At 52.5% G+C, this 21,365-nt stretch overlaps 2 protein-coding genes across 4 annotated transcripts; one reads left to right on the forward strand and one right to left on the reverse strand.

The window, feature by feature from the left end:
- Positions 1-378: 378 nt before the first annotated feature.
- Positions 379-6,329, reverse strand: BECN1 (beclin 1). 2 transcript variants are annotated; one of them, XM_084615472.1, is made up of 11 exons: positions 5,965-6,329; positions 5,325-5,392; positions 5,044-5,102; positions 4,233-4,323; positions 3,800-3,936; positions 3,420-3,614; positions 2,983-3,129; positions 2,301-2,450; positions 2,156-2,216; positions 1,418-1,560; positions 379-865 (listed from the first exon to the last, which is right to left on the reverse strand). In XM_084615472.1, the coding sequence occupies exons 1-11, from the start codon at positions 6,125-6,127 to the stop codon at positions 697-699; spliced, it is 1,383 nt and encodes a 460-aa protein (XP_084471598.1). In that variant the 5' UTR covers positions 6,128-6,329; the 3' UTR covers positions 379-696. The 2 variants fall into 2 exon arrangements, with proteins under 2 accessions (XP_084471598.1, XP_084471599.1); XM_084615473.1 differs by having other exon boundaries at positions 6,001-6,325.
- A 2,373-nt stretch (positions 6,330-8,702) lies between these two features.
- On the forward strand, positions 8,703-21,140 carry PSME3 (proteasome activator subunit 3). 2 transcript variants are annotated; one of them, XM_084615545.1, is made up of 11 exons: positions 8,703-8,783; positions 12,830-12,862; positions 13,280-13,342; positions 13,754-13,858; positions 14,161-14,209; positions 14,756-14,868; positions 15,468-15,536; positions 16,225-16,292; positions 16,461-16,515; positions 18,673-18,759; positions 19,310-21,140. In XM_084615545.1, exons 1-11 carry the CDS (start codon positions 8,718-8,720, stop codon positions 19,388-19,390), a joined length of 789 nt encoding a protein of 262 aa, XP_084471671.1. In that variant the 5' UTR covers positions 8,703-8,717; the 3' UTR covers positions 19,391-21,140. The 2 variants fall into 2 exon arrangements, with proteins under 2 accessions (XP_084471671.1, XP_084471670.1); XM_084615544.1 differs by having other exon boundaries at positions 8,777-8,944.
- Positions 21,141-21,365: the final 225 nt, after the last annotated feature.

The raw sequence follows: 21,365 nt of genomic DNA on the forward strand, positions 1-21,365 counted from the left end.
TCAGGATCTACATCCCAGTACACAGGATGCCATGCTATAGTTACAGTCTATGGGGAATGGAAGCACTCCATTTGTCCAGAATACAAGTATTTTATTACAGTGTTATTCAGTGCACCTTTGTGCAGTAACAGGCTGCAGGAAATATTCGTTACAAATAGTTAAATAGCTGGCAATGTTTTAAACAATATCAAACCCCCATAAAGTTCAATGGCACCAAGTGCTCATCAGTTCTGATTTAAAGAGAAGATAACTAAGTTTCAAGCATTAGTCACCATTTAGGGTGATCAGGCAGAGCTTCCATAGGCTTTGCCCCCAACACAGTTCTCACTGTGTCACTAATATTTCATTTTTCTTACTGCATTCTCTGTTAAATTGTAATGAGTTACATCGGATCCTACTGGTGCTGTACAGCAAGTTTCTGACTTGTCTATAAAACTCTCAGACACTTGCGAACTAGCTATTTCATAAAGAGCTGAATTATATTCTGTTCTGCTCAACAGTACAATTTTACATATTGTTTTTCTATGCACTACTTATCAAATGAAATTTTAAAGTGTCTTGTGGATTTTTGGTATTGTAAACATGTTGTACTGGTTAATATTAAGTGACAATTTATAACATTCTCAAGAAAAAAAAGCAGATACTCTCTAGCCCTCAGGACAAGTTCTTCACACACACAGCCATGCACACACTCAGTCATTTGTTATAAAATTGGGATGAAACCCAGGCAAGACCCCATTTCAGATTAGTTAACATGAATTTGAGTGCTTTTGTCCATTGCTCTTCAGAGTTAAACTGTGTTTTAATAGAGTAAGAGCCACCACTGCCACCTGTATCTTCGATCTTGCCTTTCTCCACATCCATTCTGTATCATATAAAAAGAGGTTTATTAACACATTTACATTTCAACATAAATCGTCACCTCTGATAAACGGCTAACGCTGTGTAATCTCTTCTGTGTCACTTCATTTAAGTTAGCTTCATTCCACTGATTATGAAGCAGTTATTTCCAGTAGTTGGGTTTGACATTTGAAGTGTCCAAGTACTGTATTTTCAGACCCTTTAATCTCAGGATTATGAATCTTACATAAGTGCTGAATATTTTGTCTAAGACATGGTCTGATCCCCTATATTAACAAAGGTAAAAATCAGCTTCTAAAAAAACTATGCAGTGGCCTTTCATTGCTGAGGAACTAGCTTTAAATCCCATTTAAAAGGGATTTAAAAAGGGACAGAGCCCAGGAAATGGTTCTGTGCTGCTCTCCCCTCAAGCACAGAACCATCAGATGATTTGGCTGAAAATAAGATAGGCCTGGAATAGCACAGAATGCTGTGGGTCAGGATGCAGTGGCACTGGTAGAGCTGCATGGGCTAACATGCACTATGTTACAGAAGCACTTCAGATAGTGACATTTACCTGTAAGGCAAACAAAAGCGAGTTTCGCCTTTCTCCACCTCCTCTTTGAATTGCTGCACGCAGTCCAGGAATGCCACCATCGCATGATCAAATTTATTGTCCCAAAAGAACCTTAAACCCCCAGAACAATACAAGGGCAACTCCTGAAAGAGAGAAGGTAGTTCTAGGCAGCCGAGAGACTCCAGTTTAGAAACACTCACCACAGGCGCAGGAGATGGCCCTAGGGATTCCTCTACCTTCAAGAGCCAAGCCACACTGTGTTCCACTCATCCCAGCCACCATTCACCACCTGGACAGGACTCTTGAGCCCATTGACACACCTCAACTGGCCAGAAGAATGGCTTTTAAATAAAACAGGGCACCTCCTCCGCTTCTTTGCACGCCCATCCCCTAGGGGAGCACGAAGCATAATACGTAGTCCTGCCTTGAGTGCAGGGGACTGGACTAGATGACCTCGAGGTCCCTTCCAGCTCTATGATTATTAGAGGTAAGGCAGTTACAGCAGCAATTGTATTAAGTCTCAGTAACAGCCGTGTTAGTCTGTATTCGCAAAAAGAAAAGGAGTGCTCAAATAAATTGGTTAGTCTCTAAGGTGCCACAAGTACTCCTTTTCTTTTTGTATTAAGCCTGTAATAAGAGCTAATCGTGAATGGCAGGATTTAAATTTTCTGCTCACTCATATTAGCAGGAATAGAGGGAATTTAACTTTCCAGGCAGATTACTTTTGGATTTTCTTACCTTCGATTTGTCTGTGAGGGACTCTAAATATGAATGGTTTCCATAGGGAACGAGACGGTATCTGAAAGAAAAGGCAGGTAAGTCTGTGAGTGCCTTTTCCCATGGCACAATAGCCAGTACGAGGTGTATAAAGTATTGCTCTTACCTTTGAAATTTCAGGCCCATCTTGTTAGCAAGGGCATGAAGCAGTAGCACAGTCTGCCCCCAAGCTGCATTGATCTCATTCCATTCTACAGGGACGCTGGGGAGGCGGCCAAGTCTGAAGTTATTAATTGTGCCAAACTGCCCACTGTGCCTGTGTTAAGAGGAAAAGCTGTAAGAAAGCTCTTTGGGGCAGGGTTTGTCTCTATGGTACCTAGCACAACAAGGCCCTAATCCCCATTGCTGCTGTAATGCAACGTAACCCTGCAAGCCATCAAGTCTCTTTAAGGAGCTCAAAGACAATGGAGCAGCTTATATGATCTTTGTAAAGTTCAGGATTCAACATGGCAAGTGCAAAAGCACAAGCAGAGCTGTTCAGTTATGGCTCAGCACTGGGCTCCACCTGGTCCCAGGTTTGATAGTCTATAGATAGCACCTGCCAGCTGCTCTCATGTTTGCAAATCTCCCCACACAGCCTGGGTAGAGCATGTTTCCTTTCCTGCCCTTTCAGCTGTCACCATGAGGAGATCCGATTGCCTGCTCTCAGCTAAGAAGTAGATTTCAGCCCTGGGTTGCACCTAAGTTGCCAAAAACCAGGTTGCTATCTTGGCAATGATGCTGTAATGCAGATTCATGAAAGCTGGTGCTTCAGCAGCTCTGCCCCTCTAGCTCAGAGCCTATGTTACCAGATATGGAAAGTTGCATTGAACACATTGGTTTTCTTCAGTTTATCCAACTGGATCTGGGCATAGCGCATCTGGTTATCAACACTTTTCAGTTCGTCGTCCAGCTCCAGTTGCTGCCTCTTGAATTCACTGTACTCCTTCTGATACCTTCAAACAGCAACAATGAGAAAGCTACCAACAGCACAGGACAGCAAGAGACCAACTCCTACATGCACCACTACCCCAGACAGACCCTCTCTATGGAGAGAGACCTAAGTCACTCTCATCAAGGTACCAGATCCACAGCTTTGTAATAGAGGAAGCCACTTGTACCCAGTCACAATTCTAATTGTGGGTCATTAGAAGTACAGTACATGTTTACTCACAACCCAGTCTGATACACCCACTTGTCCATATTTGTCACTACTGGCATGAAATAGACTTTGGCTAAGACTCACTGTGCTTCCTCCTGATCCAGTCTCTCTGCTTCTGTCCTGACTTTCTCAAAGTTTTCTGCTACCATCTTGCGGTTCTTCTCTACTTCCTCCAGCTCCTGGATCAATCTCTCCTCTTCCAAAGCAAGTTCTTTCAGTTCCATCTGCAGCTTCTCCTTATCATCCTCATTCATTTGTTCCAAGATCTCCAGACATCGTCTACAGGAGACAGTAGGTGGTTACAAAAGGATACTTAAGGCAATTCTCAAAGGATGAGATTTGGAGAATTGCCAAATGCTTAGTTCAGGAACTTCTTTATATCTATATTCTTTCCCTGCTTTTCAGACTAAGGCTACTGGAAGTGATGATGGAGTGCTCCAACTGTTCAATAATAAATCACTTACTTGTAGTTCTGGCATTCATTCTCTGTGATATTGAGTTGTGTGTCTAACTGGTCTAGAAGGGTATCTGTGCATTCCTCACACAGAGGATGGTCCACATCTGTTTGTCCTGACATAATGTCAAAAAGGTCACCAGTAACCTAGAGAAAGAGTTCACTCTTAGTATAGAAAATTTAGAATCAGCTCCAGGTTCTGCTCGATATTAAATGAAAAAACAAGTGTTAAATGGACAAACATGTGCCCCCTAAGAGAACAGCAAGGTGCCATTTTTCACAGCCCAAGCTTGATAAACTGAACAGATTTTAAGCTTGTTTACCTTTATTCTACGCAAATATTTGAAGGCCAGAAATACGAGTTACAACTTCAACTCGCAAACTGCCCCAAAGAACTTACACTACATTCAAGAGAATATCTAGTTTGTCAGCATGAGACTTGCCTTCAGTCTTCTGCTTAGATTTTCCATGGTGCCCCCATCAGAAGCCTCTCCAATCAGAGTAAAACTGTTGGCACTTTCTGTTGACATCATTCTTGAAGAGAAAGGGATTTTGTTGTTGTGAACTGATGAAGAATGTCAAAACATCACTGAATTTCTCTCACTGGAATACTATGTCCCAAAGCTTCCTCACTGAGACCCCTCCACTGTGCCTTTAATTCTGATGTCTTGTGCAGTCCTTTCCCTTTTGATTTTCATCTGTACACTGAATTTACATAAAGGTCAGTGGGAGATTTACAGTCTTAGGTGGCAGTGCACAGGTATTAGTTCTGTGCCACCCCTTAGCTGGTAAATAATGTCCCAAGAACAACACAAATGCAGGAGTAAGAGCTGCTACAAAGGGGGTGGGGTGGGAATAGCAAGGTCCTGAATGGAATGGATTAAAAAAGGTTTTGGGACCCTACTGGATCCAGCAAATACCCCAAGTGCCCAAGGAAACTGAGGATCTCAGCATAAGCCTAGGTGAGGTTCACCACGGCAAGGGAGAATCTGTACTTAATGCATGATTTCTGTGGTCAACCACCCACACCCAAAACATGCAAGTTACACTTATCCTTCCCTATATAGGAGTTCTTTGGGCTTTCATATACTACAGTGGAGTGCATGATAAATAAAGAATGAGTAAGATTTATTCTGAAATGAAGCCAGCAGCCACAATGTCTTCCATAATGGCAGCTCTTATATAGATAGATCCATGTAGAATCATGAGACCCCCACAATGTTTCAGAAAATTTACTGCAAACACAAGCGATACCTGGCTGGAGGAATGAATCTCCTGGATACACCATCCTGACGGTTTTCTGCGAAGGCTTCCTGAAAATTAAGGCAATACACCATCAGTCAATCAAATGCCACTCATGACATAAAAGAGTAGAATCAGCTTCCTTTTGGGTTCTCTCGCAAAAGGAGGGTTATCATCCTCACTGGACAAATTAATTGACGCTCAGGCTAACCTGTAGCCTCCAAGAGACAAACTAGCTTTATCACAGGACCTTGGGTAAAGGAACGAAGAGATATTCAATCCGAGCCTTTTACCTCTGTTACGTTGGTCTCTTCTTCATGAAGGTCTCCTGGTTTTGCTGGAGCTGTGGTAAGTAACGGAGCTGAACAAAGAACAACAATGACAAGAGGACTGAAGAAATTGTGCATGATAAGCAATGAAACGATTTCACAGAGCTGCAGGTTTCTGAACGCAACACGGGCTGTACAGTCAAGGTCCCACCTGTGGGCATCCCAGCCATCTTCTTCCAAGGAGAGCTGGGTGTTGACCCCTCCCCGGCTGCCACCCAGACAGCCCCTCTCCGGTCATTCCTCAACCCACCCTCAACCCACCCCCAGGGCGTGCCAGGTCGACAGGAACCTTCCTAACCGCCTGGTCAGCGGCGTGCTGCGAAAACAGGGGTATAGCTCAGTGGTAGAGCATCTGACTGCAGATCAAGAGGTCCCTGGTTCAAATCCGGGTGCCCCCTGGAAAGATTTCAGGGGGAGGGATAGCTCAGTGGTTTGAGCATTGGCCTGCTAAACGCAGGGTTGTGAGTTCAATCCTCGAGGGGGCCATTTAGGGATCTGGGGCAAAAATGGAGGGGCTTGGACTAGATGAGTCCTGAGGTCCCTTCCCACCCTGAGATTCTAGGAAAACAGCGCGCTTACCAGGCCCGCCGCGCTCTCTACTCACCCGCTCTCCTCCCGCCCCGGGCGCTGCCCCCGGTACCTGTCAGCTCCTGGATGGTGACCCGGTCGAGGATCTTGAAGGACGTGTCCAGCTTGAGCGGCTGGCTGCAGCGCTGGCACACGAAGCTGACCTGCATGGTGCACGCCGATGACTTGGAGCCCTCCATGCCCGCGCGCTCCCCCCGCCTCCGAGCGCGGAAACGGGCCCACGCGCCGGGGCCCACGCGCCGCCCGCGTCACCGCCGGGCCGCCCCGCGCAGGCAGGACGTGACGCCACCGGCCCGCCGGCAAGTCGTGTCCCCGACTCCATTTCGCGGCCTGCAGCGCCCCCTAGCGGGAAGGGGGACTAATGGGGGCCGCGGGGTGACGGCATCGGGGCAGGGGACCAGGCTGGGGAAACCAGCAGCATGGCGGGGGGAGAGCCAGCAGGGGCGGGGGCAGTGGGCGGGGGGAGAGCCAGCAGGGGCGGGGGCAGTGGCAGCGGGGCGGGGGGAGAGCCAGCAGGGGCGGGGGCAGCGGGGCGGGGGCAATGGGCGGGGGGAGAGCCAGTAGGGGCGGGGGCAGCGGGGCGGGGTGAGAGCCAGCAGGGGCGGGGGCAGCGGGGCAGGGGGTGAGCCAGCAGGGGCGGGGGCAGTGGGGCAGGGGGTGAGCCAGCAGGGGCGGGGGCAGCGGGGCAGGGGGTGAGCCAGCAGGGGAGGGGGCAGCGGGGCAGGGGGTGAGCCAGCAGGGGAGGGGGCAGTGGGGCAGAGGAGAGCCAGCAGGGGCGGGGGCAGTGGGGCAGAGGAGAGCCAGCAGGGGCGGGGGCAGTGGGCGGAGGGAGAGCCAGCAGGGGCGGGGGCAGTGGGCGGGGGGAGAGCCAGCAGGGGCGGGGGCAGTGGGGCAGAGGAGAGCCAGCAGGGGAGGGGGCAGTGGGCGGGGGGAGAGCCAGCAGGGGAGGGGGGAGAGCCAGCAGGGGCGGGGGCAGTGGGGCAGGGGGTGAGCCAGCAGGGGCGGGGGCAGTGGGCGGGGGGAGAGCCAGCAGGGGCGGGGGCAGTGGGGCAGGGGGTGAGCCAGCAGGGGCGGGGGCAGTGGGGCAGGGGAGAGCCAGCAGGGGCGGGGGCAGTGGGGCAGAGGAGAGCCGGCGGGGGCAGTGGGCGGGGGGAGAGCCAGCAGGGGAGGGGGCAGTGGGGCAGAGGAGAGCCAGCAGGGGAGGGGGCAGTGGGGCAGGGGAGAGCCAGCCGGGGCGGGGGGAGAGCCAGCAGGGGCGGGGGCAGTGGGGCAGGGGGTGAGCCAGCAGGGGAGGGGGCAGTGGGGCAGAGGAGAGCCGGCGGGGGCAGTGGGCGGGGGGAGAGCCAGCAGGGGAGGGGGCAGTGGGGCAGAGGAGAGCCGGCGGGGGCAGTGGGGCAGGGGAGAGCCAGCAGGGGAGGGGGCAGCGGGGCGGGGGAGAGCCGGCGGGGGCAGTGGGCGGGGGGTGAGTCAGCAGGGGCGGGGGCAGTGGGGCGGGGGAGAGCCAGCAGGGGAGGGGGCAGCGGGGCAGGGGAGAGCCGGCGGGGGCAGTGGGGCAGGGGAGAGCCAGCCGGGGAGGGGGCAGCGGGGTGGGGCTGGACTGTGTTGTCAGAGCACCACCCTGGGCTCGGGGGCCCCGAAGGGCCGGTGTGCGGCTCCTGGGGGCCGATGGTGCTCTCAGCAGCTCTTCACAGAGCCCGCTCCCCATTACAGCCCTGGGCCCTGGCTCAGACCAAGACGTCAGAGACCGAGCGGTCGGGCGGGGAAACACGCGGGCAGGGCCTGGGCCCTGGGCCGGCCCTGTCCGAAGGTTTCGCAGGCTGTGGAGGAGCCAGGGCCGGAGTCGGGATCATTCCGACCGCGCCCACGGGCGAGTCCGCCAACACGGCTCAGCGGCCGGGCCAGAGGCTTGTTCCCTCCCCCGCCCGAGGCGTTGGCAGCCGCTGGAACAAGGGGCCGGGAGCCCCCCATTGCCATAAGCGCCCCCTCCCCCGAGGCGCCCCTGTCCCCAGAGCGAAGGGACGGGCAGCAGCGGAGCCCGCCCCCCCCATCCCGCCGGCTCTGGCTCTGGGGGATCTCCGGGCCCGTCTCCCGGCTCTGACGCTCGGCTGGTGATAAAGACCCCCCGCGAGCCGGACCCCCTGGCCCCCCGAGAGCCGGACCCCCTGGCCCCCCCCCGAGCTGCCTCTCCCGCCCCGGGGGGGGGGCTCGGCTTGGCTGCCCCCGGGGTCCGCCTTGCAGGGAGGGTCACCCGCTGGTGGGCGACGCACGAGGCCGGGGGCGCTGCGAGGGGGGAGCGGGGATGGGGGGGCTCAGCGCCCCCCCCCGGGCCCGTCGGGTTGCCAACCCTCCCGGACTGGCCTGGAGTCCCCGGGGAGGGAGGCGAATCTTTAGTGAGGGAGGGTGCCCTGAGCCGCAATCTCCGGGAACGGCTCCCACCGCAACCGGCCACGCTGCGGCCGCCCGGCCCCACGCTGCCGCCCCGGGCCCCACGGGGGTCCCAGGCTCCGGGCGGCTGCGGGTCCTGGAAGGTACAACACAGACTTTCTGAGGGCGAATCAAAGCGCCTGCTCCGCTACCCAACCAGGACCTACGGCTCCCCGTCTCGCGAGCGGCGTCGGCGCCAGGGGCGTGACGTCAGGCGGGGGCCGGAAGCCGGGCGGGCGGGGAAAGGCTGAGGCGGCCATTTCTGTTCGCTCCCCCGCCCTTCTCCGCGGCCGGCGAGGGGGAGGAATTTCCGGTCCGGCCGGGGCCCTGCTCCGCGTGCGGCGCATGCGCGCCGGGAAGAATGGTCACGTGCGGAGGGCGAGCTCAGGGATTGGCGGAGGCTATTGTGAGGTCAGTTCCGGCGGCGGCGAAGCCGGTGGTTCGGGCGGGCGCGAGTGAGGCCCCGAGCGAGAGCGAGAGAAGGGGGCGCCCGGCCCGAGACCCCTCCCCGCGCCCGGCCCGGCCCCGCCATGGCCTCGCTGCTCAAGGTGGACCCGGAAGTGAAGCTAAAGGTAACGATGCCCCAGGGGGCCCGCCCCTCCCCCACAGCCCGTATCCCACGTGCCCTCACGGCCATGTCCCGCCCCCCCCGCTCATGCCCCCCCCCCATCCGGCCGCGGACCCCCTCCCCCTCCCGGGGCCGCCCCTCCCCCCACGGGTCCCCTCCCGGGGCCGCCCCTCCCCCACAGCCCGCATCCCCCCCCACGTGCCCTCACGGCCATGTCCCGCCCCCCCCGCTCATGCCCCCCCACCCCCGGCCGCGGACCCCCTCCCCCTCCCGGGGCCGCCCCTCCCCCCACGGGTCCCCTCCCGGGGCCGCCCCTCCCCCACAGCCCGTATCCCCCCCCCACGTGCCCTCACGGCCATGTCCCGCCCCCCCCGCTCATGCCCCCCCACCCCCGGCCGCGGACCCCCTCCCCCTCCCGGGGCCGCCCCTCCCCCCACGGGTCCCCTCCCGGGGCCGCCCCTCCCCCCACGGGTCCCCTCCCGGGGCCGCCCCTCCCCCCACCGTGCACACGTGCTCTCCCGACAGCCGCGGGGCGGGGCCGGGGCCGGGGCCGGGGCGGGGGGAGCTGCAGCCCCCGCGGAGCGGTTGAGGTCTCGGGCGCGGCGGTGCGCGTCGTTGACCCTGAAGCCTACCGATGACGCGTCAAACCTGCTGCGTTCCTCGTGGTGGCCCCCCAGTTACCGCCGCGAAAACCCTGCGGTGCCTGCAAATCCCAGCCCGCCTGCTGCGGGGCGAACCTCTCCCGGAGCCCAGTACGTGGCGGTGCCCCTCGCTGCCGCCCCAGCCAGAGCTGGCGCTAAGCATAAGCAGACCGAGCCATTACATTGGGCCCTGAGCTGCTCAAGGGGGCCCCCATTTGCTTTTTTAGCATGGGGGGGGGCAAATATTCCTGTTTAGGGTCCCCGGTGGGCTAGCACTGCCTTTGTCCCCAGCAGGGCTGGGTGCAGACAGCCGCACACCTGCAGCACACATGGCCCTAAAATACAGCTTAGTGGGTGGCCAGATGACTGACCCCGGGGGAGGGGCCGATTCACTGGCTGCATCCTTCTTGCTATATCTAATTCAATGCTGACCTTCCTTTTACTGGCCATGTCCCTGCCTGAGAATTTCCAGCCTGCTGCACCTGCCAGAGTCCCACAGAGCTTGGGTCCCGCTTGCCCTGCAGTGTACAGGACCCTGAGGGGGTCTACACTTAAAAATTAGGCTGTGAAAGTTTGTGCATTGAGTGCCGTAGTTAGGTCGATCTAACCCTCAGTGTAGATGCAGCTAGGTCGACAGAAGAAGTCTTCCATCATCAACCTAGCTACTTACCGCCTCTCAGGGAGCTGGATTAACAACATCAACCGAAAAACTCTTTCAGTCAAAGTAGAAAGTGTCTACACCACAATGTTATGGTGGCAGCATAGATAGACCCTGAATATCAGCGACTCAGTGTCTGGGCAGGCTGCCCTGTTGCTCAGGATGGGTGGCCATGTGCCTTCGCTTGCTACTTTTTGTTTTTGCTTGGGAGATAATGGCAGTAGATGTTAAATGTCTTGCTGCTTTGTCCTGGAATTCACTCCTCTGAGGAGCAGCCTTTTAGGTGAGGTGCCTACAGTGTGGGAACGCTTGCCTAAGCCTGGGGATTGGGGGAGAATATTGGAGGGGGATTGTCACTGGGGACACTTTTGTTGTAATTAACAGTCAGGTCTGTGGGGCCAGATCAGCCACACGGTTTTTGTTCATTGCACCTCTCAGATTGTAGATCTGGGCGCTCGTGCTGCACGGTCTGCTCTAGAATAGGTCTGAGTCTGCAAAACCCTTTGTCTGCTCCAAGTCACTCCCTTCTCCATTCACAGAGGCTCTAGATTGTTCTCTGAAATACTTGTAAGGGCACCATCAACTTCAGATTTCACTCTGACTGCAATGTTTTGCACCTTCTATTGTCAGAGCAACACCTCAGATTACAAAATGGAAATATTGGCATTTGTCCTCATTTGTTTCCTTTGCTTGTTTGACTGTGATAGTTGATAGCACTGTTTCCCTGCTATAGTCAGGTTCTCTGTGTGTGGGTCAGTCACGTGGCAACATGAGAGTAAAATGTTTTTTAAAAAAATAAGAAAAGTGGTCATCATACCCCAAATTGACAAAGGGCTCAAGATCATGCGTAGGACCCCAAACCACTTGTATTTTAAATTGACTAGCCTTCAGGTTGGTGATGCCCCTTTCAATAACTGAACTGCACTTGTCTTCAGATTCTTGCCCTAGCTGTTACTCTGCAGTCCTGTGTTTTTGAGTCAGGGAATGTTGAGTTTCCAGTTCTTTGATGGCAACCAACAAAGCCTCTCACCATTGGGGAGCATGCCCACTTCTCTCCCCAGAGAAAAGGACTGAATTGATGGGACCCTCACGTGGGGTGAGAATAAGGGCAAAACATTTCAGTAACGGGTAGCGTTTACTGCTATGGCAACCATGGGCTTCTTATGCAAATTATCAGTTATGCCCACCCCTCCACCCCCTCAGTGAACAGTGAGAACTCTCACTATCATCCAGACCACAAGAGCAAAGGAAGTATAAAAACCCACTTGGCCTAAAGCTAAGCAAAAGGAATAGATCTTGCAATGTGCATGCATGTGGGGTGGTGCAGTTACTCTGTTCTTCCACTGCCTCAGATAGGCAGTTGTCCCACTGCATTTCTGCTTTATGATAAATCAGGCCAGGCGTTAGGCATTTGACCAAGTCAGCTTAACAGCCAGATAAAGGAGAAGGGTTCGGCAGCCATAACACTTGACAATGAGTATTTAGGGTGGCCCTGAGAAGTTCGGCTGGTGGCAGCCTCTGTTCCAGTCCAGGAGTGCTCTGCAGATGTCACTAGCATAATGTGCATGTTTCTGAGGCTTCATGGGGACCTTCTTGAGTGCACTTCTTGACTTGTCGATCTAACAACTGCAGCTTCAGCCTCTGGTTGTGCTTCACCTGCCACGGCAGCTTGCTGTGTTCTCCATCACCCATGGTAGCAGTGCAGGGATCGGGAACGTTAGACTTGCTGTCCCTGCACTGACAGCATGGGCTCTGTTTACTGAGGTTGCTGAGTCTGACAAACAGGGACTTTCCCTGTCCTGGGGTAACAGCTTCTGCCCGGAATATCGAGTCTGGAGGCCTTTCAGCAGTTGGTAATAATGACATCTTATAAAGCTCTGTCGTCTTTCCCATTAGCCTGGTGGGGAAGGTGTTGGAGAGGCTGCTATGTGGCCACCCGCCCCTCTACAATATCATTCTCACCCTGGGTCTCCATTGTAAAGGGGTCACTTACCCTATGCGGAGGTTCTGTGTGCTTCAGGGCAAACTGGACCTTGATGCAGAATTTAGGTCCCCAAATTCTGGGCATTTAGGAGACTCTTGGGAGCTTCAGATACATTCTGAAAACAGGGTTTCTTATTGGATTCAATATGTCATGGCTAGGATGGTCGGGGGGGGGTGGCCCCACTGCTTAATTTTAGGATAGAGTACAGTTTTTAATACAGGCTCTGCATTTCCAGTTCTCACACTGTCATCTTCATGCTTCCATGCAAGCCCATGAAGATGAGTAGGTCAGCTCACTCCTCTTTGCTATTGTTTGAGGCTCTCTGCAGACAGGTAAATGGCCCTGGGTCAGTTACCTCTCGTACTAGTTTTCAGGCTTTTCACTGGCCTTCAGGAATGTAACAATGTACACCTCTAAGAGAACTGGAATTTGGGAGCCCAGCTCTGAGGCAGGGGATGAGTTCTGTAGCTGTGGAATGAATATGTAGGGCTTTGCCTCTGGGCCAGTGCCTGGCACACCTGGGCTGTTATATCAGGAAGAACTAAGGCTGGCTGTGAACTGTGTTTTGGATCAGTTATTCTGAGCTGTTGTTTTCCTCTTTTCTAGGTTGACTCTTTCAGGGAGCGGATCACAAGTGAGGTAAGTGTCCACTCCCATCTCCCCAGAATGGCATGTGGGGGCAGAGTGAATGCCATGTTGGGATCTAGCTTTCTGTTGGATTGTGCTATGATCTCTGAGGTGCAACAGAACCTTTCTTTGCAGGCTCCTTGCTAGCACTCAGCCCTTCAGTCACTCACTGAGTGTGGAGAGTCTGTAGCTCTGTTGTTCTCCAGAGCCTTGGCAGAGTGGAGGGCTGCCAAGACTCCTCCACCTTCAGGTGGGAGAGTTTGACTCCCTCTGAGATTTTTTTCCCCCTGGCTTTGAACAGAGCTGTATGCTTGGCCTTTTGCAGTAGCCTTGGTTTCCACAGTGTCCTTGCCTGCTGGCTAAGTGCAGAGGTGAGGGCAGCCTGGGGTGCTGCTCTCATGTAACCATCTGCTGTTCTTTCTCATTTAGGCTGAAGATTTGGTGGCAAATTTTTTCCCAAAGAAGTTGTTAGAACTTGATGGGTTCCTTAAGGTAAGATATGTGCTTTTGCCTGCTTCCCCACTTGCTTCAGAATGCAATCCTGACCCTGGGGAAGAGTTGTCTTTAGTCAGAGCAGAGGGTAAAACAGAGGATAAAACGCTGAAAAGCAGTGTCCCAAACTTGCGTTATACCCATTTGAATGCCATTAGCCCTAGACACTCAGCCCTGTGTATCTTTCAGACTGTGATGGTGTATGGAGTCCATCAGATAGAAACTTAACGAATTTTGTCCCAAACTGACAACCCATTTTCCTAGTCCTCTCAGTCCCATCTTCATACCTGCCTCTGTTCTCTCTTGCCTGGTGGCTGGATGAAACCTGAAGTCTGGAATCTCCCATTTCCTGGCGATTAACATGACGACAAAAGTTGTTAGATTTGTATGTGACTTCTTGTTGTTTTCCAGGAGCCCATCCTGAATATTCATGATCTCACCCAGATCCACTCAGACATGAACCTCCCTGTCCCTGACCCGATCCTTCTCACTAACAGCCACGATGGACTGGACGGGGTAAGATTCCTCCCTTGGCTATATTAATTAAACCTGCATGGCTTGCTGTGCATTCGGTTAGGCTGTTCCCTGATAATGACAGGCTGCAGCCGCCCGTGAGCATGTGAGAACTGGTCTCTTCAGCCCCTGGATCCTGGCTGGAGGCAGTGCTGTGGTTTGCTCTGTAACCCGCCCCCGGTTGGAGGGGGAAGGCTGCTCTGATATCAGAACCCTTGAAGATGTTCTGTAAGGAATTTCCTCGCTGCTGTCACTCTTGGTCCCGGGTAGTTGGGGAGTAAAATGTTCTGTTGTGTGTATTTTAGCCAAATATGAAAAAGAGGAAGCTGGAAGACTGTGAAGAGACCTTCCAGGGTAAGAGTCCCCAAGTCTCTGTGCCGCTGCCTGCCCGCTGAGCCAGCGCTACGTGCCTAGGGGTATGAACCTGCACAAGCTCCACCTGCCCTCTCCCGACTGCCACTGCCCTACCCAGGCCTGTCCGTGCTTCCTCTTAAAAGCTGGGGCATGTGACTGAGTCATGGAGGAGCCCGATAGTGGTTCTGCTGAGCCGAGCTTGGCCTCTCCCAAGAGACTGGAGTAGTGCTCATCAGAGCCGGCATGCTGATGGAGGGAGCAGGGTAGAGCCACATGGACCCCTTCGTGGAAGGAAGGAGCCGTCAAGCCTCATGCTGCATCGAAACAGAGGCAGCTCCTACGTGTGGCTCAGGGAGCAGCTCCCTTTGCACCCTGTTTCTCCAGTTTGGGTTTCTTCCTGGGTCTTGTCTCTCTTCCCCTTCCTCTGTAATAGTCTGTTAAATATCCCTGTCCCCATGGCAACCCGGCGTGGTTGGAACACGTGCAGAGCTGGCTGTCTCTGACTTGAGATGCTGTGAATAACTGACCTTTCCCCTCTGGCGCTAGGTACTAAAGTGTTTGTGATGCCCAATGGGATGCTGAAGAGTAACCAGCAGCTAGTGGACATCATTGAGAAAGTGAAACCGGAGATCAGGCTGCTGATTGAGAAGTGCAACACGGTGGGTGTGGGCCTGAGCATGGAGCTAGATGGCGATCGGCCCCCAGACACCACTATCCGAATTCTTTCCCCATAGCGTCAGGGCTTCTCACTAACCCACAAAGAGCAAACTGGGCCTCCATCCTACCTATAGAATAAGGAAATGTAGGACACCGCCCCTCCCCCCGGCTTCTCATGGTCTCTGAACAGGATGCTCCTCAAAGGGGCAGGTACCGGCGCTGGCCAATAGAAATGGCATTTCCCTCAAAAGAGCTTGGAGCTGCCCTGACTCCAGCTCCTGGAGCGGGCACTGTCCTAGCTCCCTCCCGCTAGTCCTTTGCTCGGAAGGGCTTTGCATCTCTGTGATGTTGTACGGCACCACCTTGCTGAGTGGGGCTTCAGTAAAATCGAGGGACAGAAGCTTCCCTTAATGCTTGGGTGGATGTCACGGGGTCCCAGGAGAGGTCAAGGTATCAGGCTTAGTCCCCAGTCGCCGCATGAGTCAGGCCCTGAGACAGTCTTGGGATGAGCTGCGCGAGCGAGAGTTTCTGAGGGCTCCCAGTAAGAGGTCCCTCCAGTGCTGTCTGCACTCAGTCACAGTGTCACTTTCTGTCCCTCCAGGTCAAAATGTGGGTGCAGCTCCTGATCCCCAGGATAGAAGATGGAAACAACTTTGGCGTTTCTATTCAGGTAAGGCGACCCATGACATCGTGGCTCCTTTATGGGCTAGTGCCCCAGACACCAGGGCATCTTGGGCTTCTGAGGAGCCTTTCATTAGATCCACCTGGCTCTGCTTCCAAACAGCTCTCTTTGATGGATAGATTGGGCTAGTTTTGGTCTTGAAACCTGAATCCTTCCCTGGCATCTGAGAGGCGGGAGGGGCAGAGAGTACCTAAAAGCATCACTTTGCTCAGAGGCCTGGGAGCCACACCATAGTCTTGCAAGACCCAGTAAAGCTGAGCCATGTTTGAGGGAGGCTGTGTGCTACAGGCAGCCTGCCCCACCCAGCACCCTAACCTGGCAGGATCAGGGTGGTTGTGTGAAGCTATTTGCATTGCTTTCTTCCCTGAATCTCCCTGGAACTTGGCTGCTGATCCTCTGAGCAAGGCAAACTAACTTCTTAAGGCTGTGTGGCTGGTGCAGGGAGTCATTGTGGCCAGGAACTTCTGGTTCCTGCTGGCTCCTATGTTCCCGTAACCTTCGCTAACTGACTGAGGTTTGAGACTTGCGTCTGATTCTACCCTGATGGGTAGATGGAGCAACTTTAAAGATGGCCAGAGACTGAGCTGCTTGACCCTGGGTGGCTGCACACGTGAGTGGGGTTGGAGGTTCTTGCTTCTGCTGTGAAGCTCACACTGCATCCTTGGCTCCCTTGCAGGAGGAGACAGTGGCTGAGCTGCGGACTGTGGAGAGTGAGGCAGCTTCATATCTGGACCAGATTTCTAGGTAGGTGGAGGTGGGGAAGGGGTGGCTATGAGCTCTTCGATGGGTCCCTCCCTGGGGAGGCTGAGTGCATTTGGGTAAGGACTTGAGCCCCGTGGCTAAGGCAAGGTCTGAGAACACTGCTTTGCTATTTTCTGACTATTAAATCCACCCTGTTCCATTCCCTTCCAGATACTATATCACGAGGGCAAAGCTGGTTTCCAAAATAGCAAAATATCCTCACGTGGTAAGTGGAGCATCTCTTTGCTGAGCGTTTGGTGGGGTTGGAGAGAATTAATTGTCTTTGTTTCTGTGGATAGCCCTCTACTGGCTGTTTCTATCACTGACTCCTTTAAGTAGCAGCTGCCAGAGTGCTGTGGGGGCTGGGAGCCTGGAGGGTTGGCGGAGGGGCTCTGTGGTGGCTAGGAGCCCTGGGAGGGGAGCCTGCAGGGCTGGAAGGATCTGGCTTCTCTCAAGGGAAGGGAAAAACTGATAATAATTAATATAAATCAGAAGTTAGGTATTGTAGAAAATCGATAAGGGATGCAAAGGGACACAAGGACAAATCTATGGCCAGCAGAGTAAAGGATATTAAGGGGGAGTTTTAAAATATATGAGGAACAAAAAGAACCCTCCAATGGTATTTGTCCAATACTAGATGGGGATGGTAGAATTATCAGTAATAATGCAGAAAAGGTGAAAATGGTCAATAAATTCTGTTCTACATTTGGGGGGAAAACAGAAGATACAGTCTCATCCTATGGTGATAACACTTTCCATTCTAGTAGTATCTCTGGAGGATGTTAAGCAGCAGTTACTAAAGACAGACATTTTGAAATCAGTAGGTCCAGATAACTTGCATCCAGGAGTTCTAAGAGCTGACTGCGGAGCTCACTGGACTGTTAATGTTGATTTTTTTTTCAATAAGTCTTGGAGCACTGAGGAAGTTCCCGAAGACTGGAAGAAAGCGAATGTTGTGCCAGTATATACAGGGTAAATGGGATTACCCAGGTAATGATAGGACATCAATCCCAGGCAAGACAATAGTGTCTGATATGGGATTTGATTACTAAAGAACTAAGGAATACATCAGTTATATGATCTGTCAGCATGATTTTATGGTAAATAGATCCTTTCAAACTAACTTGGTATACTTTTTATAAGATTACAAGTTTGGTTGATAAAGGGGATAGTGTTGATGTAATATACTTAGACTTCTGTAAGGTGTTTGACTTGGTACCGCACGACATTTTGATTACAAAACTAGAATGATATAAAATTAACATGGCCCACATTAAATGGATTAAAAACTGGCTAACTGATAGGTCTCAAAATGTAACTGTAAATGGGGAATTGCCATTGAGCGAGTCTGTTTCCAGTGGGATCCTGATGGGATCAGTTCTTGGCCCTATGCTATTGAAAATCTTTATCAATGACCTGGAAGAAAACACAAAGTTATCAGTGATAAAGTTTGCAATTGACGAAAATAGGGTGTGGTAAATAATTAAGAGGACAGGTCACTGATTCAGAGCAATTTAGATTGCTTGGTAAACGGGGTGCAAGCAAACAATATCCGTTTTAATACGGATAAATGTACATCTGGGAACAAAGAATGTAGGGAAGCAGTGACTCAGAAAAAGGGGGTCATGGTGGATAATCAGCTAAACATGAGCTCCCGGTGTGATGCTGTGTTCAAAAGACCTAATGCAATCCTAGGATGCATAAGCAAGGAAATTTTGAGTAGGAGCACAGAGGTAATTTTAACTCTATGTTGGCACTGGTGCAACTGTTACCAGAATCCTGTGTCTAGTGGTGGGGTGCCCACAATTCAGGAAGGACGTTGATAAACTGGAGAGGGCTCAGAGAAGAGCCACAAGAATTATTAAAGGATTAGAAAACCTTCCTTATAGTGAGAGACTCGGAGTCCAATCTATTCAGTTTAACAAAGAGCAGGTTAAGGGGTGACTTGATCATAGCCTATACGTACCTACCTGGGAAACAAATATTTGATAATGGGCTCTTCAGTCTAGCAGAGGAAGGTCTAACATGATCCAATGGCTGGAAGCTGAAGCTAGACAAATTCAGACTGGAAATAAGGTGTGTGGTGTTAACTGTGGCAGTAACTAACCAGTGGAACAATTTCCTAGGGTCATGGTGGATTTTCCATCACTGGCAATTTTTAAATCAAGATTGGAGGTTTTTCTAAAATGTCAGCTCTAGGAATTATTTGGGGACAAGTCTCTGGCCTGTGCTATACAGGGTGTCCTACTACATGATCACAATGGTCCCTTTGTGCCCTTGAATGCATAAGGTTGAACAGGAGAGAGCCCCCTTGATGCCTGTAGAGGGAAGGGCAGCCTGGCTTTTAGGCTATTCACAGCCACATTCTCCCTTCTCTGTGTAGGAGGATTATCGCCGCACGGTGACAGAAATTGATGAGAAGGAATACATTAGTCTGCGCTTAATCATCTCTGAGCTGAGGAATCAATATGTGAGTGAGAGTTGGGACCCCAGCTCATGTGTTCCCCTGTGGAGAAGCACCCTTGGATCAATCCCACCTCAGAGCCCTGAGAGGGAGCTGGCCTGGGCCTCTGCTTTCCCGTTGCTCTTAGCAAGCAGAGATCGCGGCAAGTTGCTGCGCTGGAGAGTCTGGTATTTCCCACCTCTGTACTGAGTGCTGGCAAGCCCAGGGGCATGCAGTTCATTGTGCTCTTTGCGGGAACCTTCCGACCCAACCTCTCCAGATGGCGTAGGCCAATCCTGAGCTCTGTTAACTAATTCACTCTCATTGTTGGGGCCAAAACATGCTGGTCTCTTCAGAGTGCAGACAGGCAAGGCCTTGCCTAAGAAGCTTACTGCTTGACATGAGACATGATGCGCTGAGTGAGGGCGATGGCTGGTGAGGCAGGGAAGGGCCAAGGGGCTGTAACTAAGAGCAGCCATTACTCAGGTTAGGCCAGTGCTTATGGTGAGAGTGAAGTTAAGTCAAGTTGTGGACCTCCCCTCCTGATGTACATCCATGGTCTCTCTCCTCTTTCCAGGTCACTTTGCATGATATGATCCTTAAAAACATCGAGAAGATCAAGAGGCCTCGGAGCAGCAACGCCGAGACTCTCTACTAAGTGTCAACGTTTGAACTTGAGAACTGTTCAGTCAACTAAAGACCGTCATTGCCTTGGTTTGTTACGTGACTATCGAGATGGGAAACTGGCTGGAAATAGTATTGCACTCATAGTTAAACTCTAAAGAAACCCTCGCCTAGTTCTGTGATTGGTTTTGTTCAGGTCTCAGGAACTCTCCCTAATGTAGGAATTGGTATTGAGCAGGCCACTGCCATGGGACATGCAGGCTACCGAGAGTGAGCAGCTGCCAGGTAGGAATGCTCCTCCAAGCCTTTCTTCCTACTTAGGTGGGAATTGGATGAGACACCAAGCCCCGGGGTTCTCCCCTTTCCCCCCCCGCCATCTATCAGCTGCAGGGTTTTCTTGGGGTCCCTGGGAATGGAGGAGATGCAGTGTCTTCAACACTAGACTGAGTCCACAGAGTGTGTGCTGGCTGCGAGAAGCCGGCTGCTTCTCAGTGCCATCTCTGAGTGAGCCCTCTGCTGCCAGTCGTTTTATGCGTGTTAACTGTAAGGCTGGGAGGAGGTGCCCCTTCGGAGCAGGCAGCTCCCCTAGGCCAGGCTGCAGCCACACTCAGCAAAGTGCCATTGAGAGATTTTTAGGTTCGAACAAACCAGGAAAGAGCTATCTTAAGTTAGATCCCACCCCATTTGTCCCTCTCCCTTGTGAAATGCAGCTAGATCAATGCAGAGGGCTATGTGGCACACCTGTCACTAGATCTGGTTGCCACCAGCCACGTCCCACTGGCTGGTGGGTTCAGAGCCCGGGTAGCTTTTGCTCCTATGTAGCTTTCCTCTTGGCTCTACAAAAGCAGTTGTCCTGGTTAAAATCAATGTTAATCTCCTTCGGCATGAGGCATTTCTGTCCAGAATGAAGTTAGGGAGAGGCCCGAGCTCAAATTTTGAAGTCCTCATAGTCTCCAATAATGCTAAGGAATTAGCAGGTTGTGACGCACAGTCCCCTGCCGAGTGTATTTGGGGGGCAGGGTTTGGCAGGCTGGCTGCGATGGCTGATCTGTTGGGATGAGGATGGCCAAAAGCAGCCACAGCAGATCAGTATCAAAACCCCAGCACCCCATGAAAAGTACCTTGATTCCTTCTCCTGTGCCCAGGAGCTCCTCTAAGGCCATTGGAACGTTTCATGGTCCATTGCAAACCCCATGGGAAACGGTCAGTTGCGTTGTCAGTTTTTGTATGTGTGGGAAATGGGCTCATGATGCTGCAGGCTCCTTCTACATTTTCTTATTTATGGTATTTTTACTTCACACCCTCCTTCAGGGGAATGCTGGGTCAGTTGGTCCTGGACCCCTGAAGCTTCCATGGGTCTCACTGTCACACTTGTAACTTCTTGTGCAGTAGCCTTATAGTAGTTAGTTGTGAGAAATGGAATGAACGTCCTCTCCTTCCCTCTTGCGTTCTGTTGCTTTTGTTTCTTCTTCTATGCTGAAGAGCCACGTTTTCTCTTGCTGGTTTCCCAGGGGTTGCTCTGAGCGTGGAGGGCCCCCTGGCCCTTTCGATAGACTCCTTTGTTGTTGTTTGTAGTCAGTCCAATTTTCGTCTTCCCGTTAATAAATATTCAGTAACAAACCAACTGCGTCTTAGCTGCTGCCTGGGAGCAGCACCTTCACTGTGTGTTTCTTTGTACTGATTCCTTTTTATTTGTTGGACTGTTCAACTTTCCTTGCCAGATGAACGTATGTAAAACTTTTACCATGTCAAGAAATTAAAATACAGGTACTTTGAATTCTTAAGTAGGACCCTTGTGTGATGCTGCGTTGTCAGACATGCTCTGTCGGTGGCTATGCCTCGCCTCTGTCCCAGTCTGGCCATGCCTCTCTCACGTCCACTCGCTCCACCCTTGTGCTGTATCCATCGCCGTGTCCTTCACCATGTGTCCAGACAATCGTCTGCTGCTGTGGGGTTCCAGCAGCATCCAGCAACTTAGTACCAAGGCCCCATGTCCTTACACTGCCCAT

Source organism: Lepidochelys olivacea (assembly GCF_965140295.1).
Source record: "Lepidochelys olivacea isolate rLepOli2 genome assembly, chromosome: 27".
In the NCBI taxonomy this organism is placed as follows: domain Eukaryota; kingdom Metazoa; phylum Chordata; order Testudines; family Cheloniidae; genus Lepidochelys; species Lepidochelys olivacea.

Bases quoted from the DNA above. Each gene is read 5' to 3' on its own strand.
- BECN1 (XM_084615472.1), bottom strand. From the start codon at position 6,127: ATGGAGGGCTCCAAGTCATCGGCGTGCACCATGCAGGTCAGCTTCGTG. The intron at 4,324-5,043 runs GTATCGCTTGTG...TTTCTCTTCAAG, and splicing joins AGATTCATTCCTCCAGCCAG to AATGATGTCAACAGAAAGTG. The intron at 3,615-3,799 runs GTAAGTGATTTA...TGTCTCCTGTAG, and splicing joins AATGAATGCCAGAACTACAA to ACGATGTCTGGAGATCTTGG.
- PSME3 (XM_084615545.1), top strand. From the start codon at position 8,718: ATGCGCGCCGGGAAGAATGGTCACGTGCGGAGGGCGAGCTCAGGGATT. The intron at 12,863-13,279 runs GTAAGTGTCCAC...TTTCTCATTTAG, and splicing joins GGGAGCGGATCACAAGTGAG to GCTGAAGATTTGGTGGCAAA. The intron at 14,210-14,755 runs GTAAGAGTCCCC...CTCTGGCGCTAG, and splicing joins CTGTGAAGAGACCTTCCAGG to GTACTAAAGTGTTTGTGATG.